This window comes from Ceratina calcarata, unplaced genomic scaffold, assembly GCF_001652005.2.
Source record: "Ceratina calcarata isolate Rehan_Ccalc_2016 unplaced genomic scaffold, ASM165200v1 scaffold97.2, whole genome shotgun sequence".
Taxonomy (NCBI): domain Eukaryota; kingdom Metazoa; phylum Arthropoda; class Insecta; order Hymenoptera; family Apidae; genus Ceratina; species Ceratina calcarata.
The window spans coordinates 1,220,403-1,223,511 of record NW_017181113.1 but is presented as its reverse complement, the minus strand read 5'-3'; the positions used below and the strand labels follow the sequence as shown (position 1 = coordinate 1,223,511).

The window sequence follows — 3,109 nt, the reverse complement described above, 5'->3', positions numbered from 1 at the left end:
TTGTTTCGTATTTATAATAAAATTATATTTCTACGTTTGCAGTAATTTTACCTAATGACTCGCGTCGTTTGGACGTTGCTGTTGCACCGTTTATTCGGTCGATCGGCGGACTCCAGAAACCCGCTGAGAACCACGCGCCTAAAAACACCGCCGTGAACTTCTTTCACGTAGGACATGAACTGTCGAAGGTCGTAATACAAGTTTAAATTCTCTTGCAACTTCAGCTCTTTTAAAGATTTCACGAAACGCGAGACCAGCGGCTTGAAGACGTAACTGAAAATGTTGCCCTCTATCCCGCGGACGCTGTGAGCACTCAGGCTGTACGCTGCGACGACGCTTCCGGTAGCCGTCGCGCTTCCCGCGGCAGACGAGGTACCGGCGCCGATCATCCCTCCCATCAAATTGGCGCCGAAATTCGTCGCGTATCCACTCTGCGACCCGACGTCAGGCGACTTACTGGATCCTCGTTTTTGATCTGTCATACAAACCGAATTCTTATAATGAGAATTAAAAGTATAGCGGTTAATATGCAGATATAAGAAGAGACAATAAGACATAAAAATTGCGCATCGAATTGCTCGGCAGCCGTAAATAAATTCTGCGATTGCGACTCCATTCCATTTAGGCAGCGGCAGTAGACGAAAACACTTGAAGCTTTAATTAACGTGTACACCATCATGCCTTTTTATCTCGATTTACTCACTAAGCGGAGATAGTAACGAACTTGGATCCATGCAGAATCCAACGAACGAGTGAAAGAATTCCAGTATCTCCGGTATCGGTTGCTCCCGCACCAGCTGTTTGAGAAACCTCGAGAACTGTTTCGAGCTGGCGCGGTGCAACTTCGTTAGGATCGTGTGGCTCTGTGAACGGCAGAAGTCTGCCTGCGAGCCACGTATACCGTCGGAACAACTGTGCGGACAGCCTAAGTGCTTCACTACTCTGATCACGCAGCTCATCAGAAGATGGTGAGAGGAATACTTGGTCTCTTCCAAAACATATTCCTGATCGTTCTCGGGAAAATCTTTCTTCTTTCCGGTCTCCGGCTTCTCTGTGGTTGACTCTAAAGGAAAACATGACGATTATTTGTTATGCTAATTGTTTTTCAGTACTTAGAGCAATTATGGCATCACGAAAGTGTGGATGATTATTATTATTCCACACTTGGACAATTTTTTTTAAGTAGTATGTTTGCATGTACCTGCTATGCTGCCCATTTCGTCGCGCAGACATTGTCTCATTACTCCCATGTCCATTAGAAGTTCTACCAAGTTTAAAATGTTCTCGCATACGCGCAATGTGCAACAATTGTTGTCTCTCAAAGCAATAGAATGAACAGCCTGATGAAATATTAAAATACATAAGAAACTTCATAATAAATTAATAATAATCAGGTTTATAGAACTCCACTTACTTTTAAAACAACTTGTAAATCTATGTCACCCTCTTTGGTGATGTAACAACCAGAACCAGGTGCTTCTGGTAATTCGTCGCTGCCATAAGTAATATTGGAATCTGTTTGTGATCGAGTCAGACTCGGTTTCCTTTCGGATTCCAGTCGACTACCGTGCATACTAATCACGTCTAATTGACTGTCGATTGAACCCTGATAAGAGGGAAATTATCTTTCAACAAATTTCCAAAATATAAATAAATAATACTGAAAATTATATTGCAAAAGAAATTTATATTTGTTTAAACTATTATTAANTGAAATTGACTTGAAGAAAATTGAAAGTTCCTACCTGTCGCTTCATGTAATCCGGGGATGGAGTGGGCGTGTGTTCAGTAACAGTGATTATAGGGTTCGGCGCGGTGTACGATTGGCTATAAAACCCCTGTTTCCTCTCCATACGAGTATCGCCGACACACCTGAGAGATAAAACCGATTAAGGACCCGACGCGGTAATTTTTTTCATCAACTCTCTCCATGCCACTTGATTCTTAGCCAAGCACTACTGTCTGATCTCTAACGTCTTCATCTACTTCGGTGCGTTTGCCATTCTACGTTCCATGCTCCACATGTGCCCCTACGTTATGTTGCAAAGATTTGTCTATGTTCAAAACTGATCTCTATTTTCAATTGTTATTCAACAAATTACTCAGTGATTTAATACAAGTGATAGGACAATACTTAACAATTATCTATAAGGGGTGTACGTAATTCTACGAAACGCAACGGGAGATGATTTATAATACAAGATGAAAGGAGTTCAAATTATGAATTGTATTATAAGTATTAAAAAATAGGCTTTCTATAAAATCTAAGCGGCAATTCAACCGAAGTTCTGTCTTCCAGTTGAATAAAGCGCTACGATTGATTCAAAAATAGTAATTTTTTACAAAATCTTTCAATTCATCATGCAACGTAAAAAATAAGTTTAACTACGTATTATAGCAACGCAGCGCTTGGCTTATTGGTTCGATTTGAATTAAGCGATTAATTGATAAAAGCTGTAATAAGTGTAGAATTGCCAATAATCTTTTTTATTGAATATCGCTCGTTCTTTTGAAGGATAGAATCTGAAGGATAAATGAAAGAAATTAGGTGTTTACGGTAATAATGCGTCGTTTTTCGGACGAATGTGCCGGGACGGCTAGGGCGTGTGACGTGTGATCAAAGGATAATTGTGCGCCCTACCGGAAGCGGGAAGCTCGTAAAAGAAGCGTGTAAACCGAGCTGCAGTACGGAACTTCCTCCGTGTGACGTTGATGACTTACCCTCCCGCGGTCAGCTCGTTAATCAAGCAGCTGAGTACGAGTTCGGGGGTGAAAAGGCGAACGAGAAGAGAGAAAAGAGAGAGACACACAGAGAAACACATTAAGTAGTATTCTCACTACCGGCAGCCAACCGGCTGAGCTTTTAGAGACTTGAGAAGCACCGAAGTTTATGTATTCGACATACGCAAAATTCTGTTACGAATTAGAGTAAGCTAATCGTTTATGCTGATTCTTTTCGGAAATTCTCACATTTTTTTATGGGTACCTTATGGGAAATATTATAAGAATAAAATTGGCATCTATCTAAAATTTTGAGACAGAAATTGAAGTAAAAAAAAAAATGCTAGATTAACGTACTTAATCTACATTAATCACTTCTATCGGAATA

At 40.5% G+C, this 3,109-nt stretch overlaps 1 protein-coding gene across 1 annotated transcript in view; it reads right to left on the bottom strand.

The window, feature by feature from the left end:
• Positions 1-3,109, bottom strand: part of unc80 (unc80, NALCN channel complex subunit) — a 24,620-nt gene that overhangs the window by 16,202 nt on the left and 5,309 nt on the right. The window contains exons 17-22 of the mRNA XM_026819245.1: positions 2,722-2,751; positions 1,746-1,872; positions 1,415-1,606; positions 1,202-1,340; positions 704-1,063; positions 52-475 (exon numbers count right to left, since the gene is read on the bottom strand). Of these exons, the coding sequence (XP_026675046.1) occupies positions 52-475; positions 704-1,063; positions 1,202-1,340; positions 1,415-1,606; positions 1,746-1,872; positions 2,722-2,751 (1,272 nt within the window). The remainder of the gene's footprint in view (positions 1-51; positions 476-703; positions 1,064-1,201; positions 1,341-1,414; positions 1,607-1,745; positions 1,873-2,721; positions 2,752-3,109) is intronic.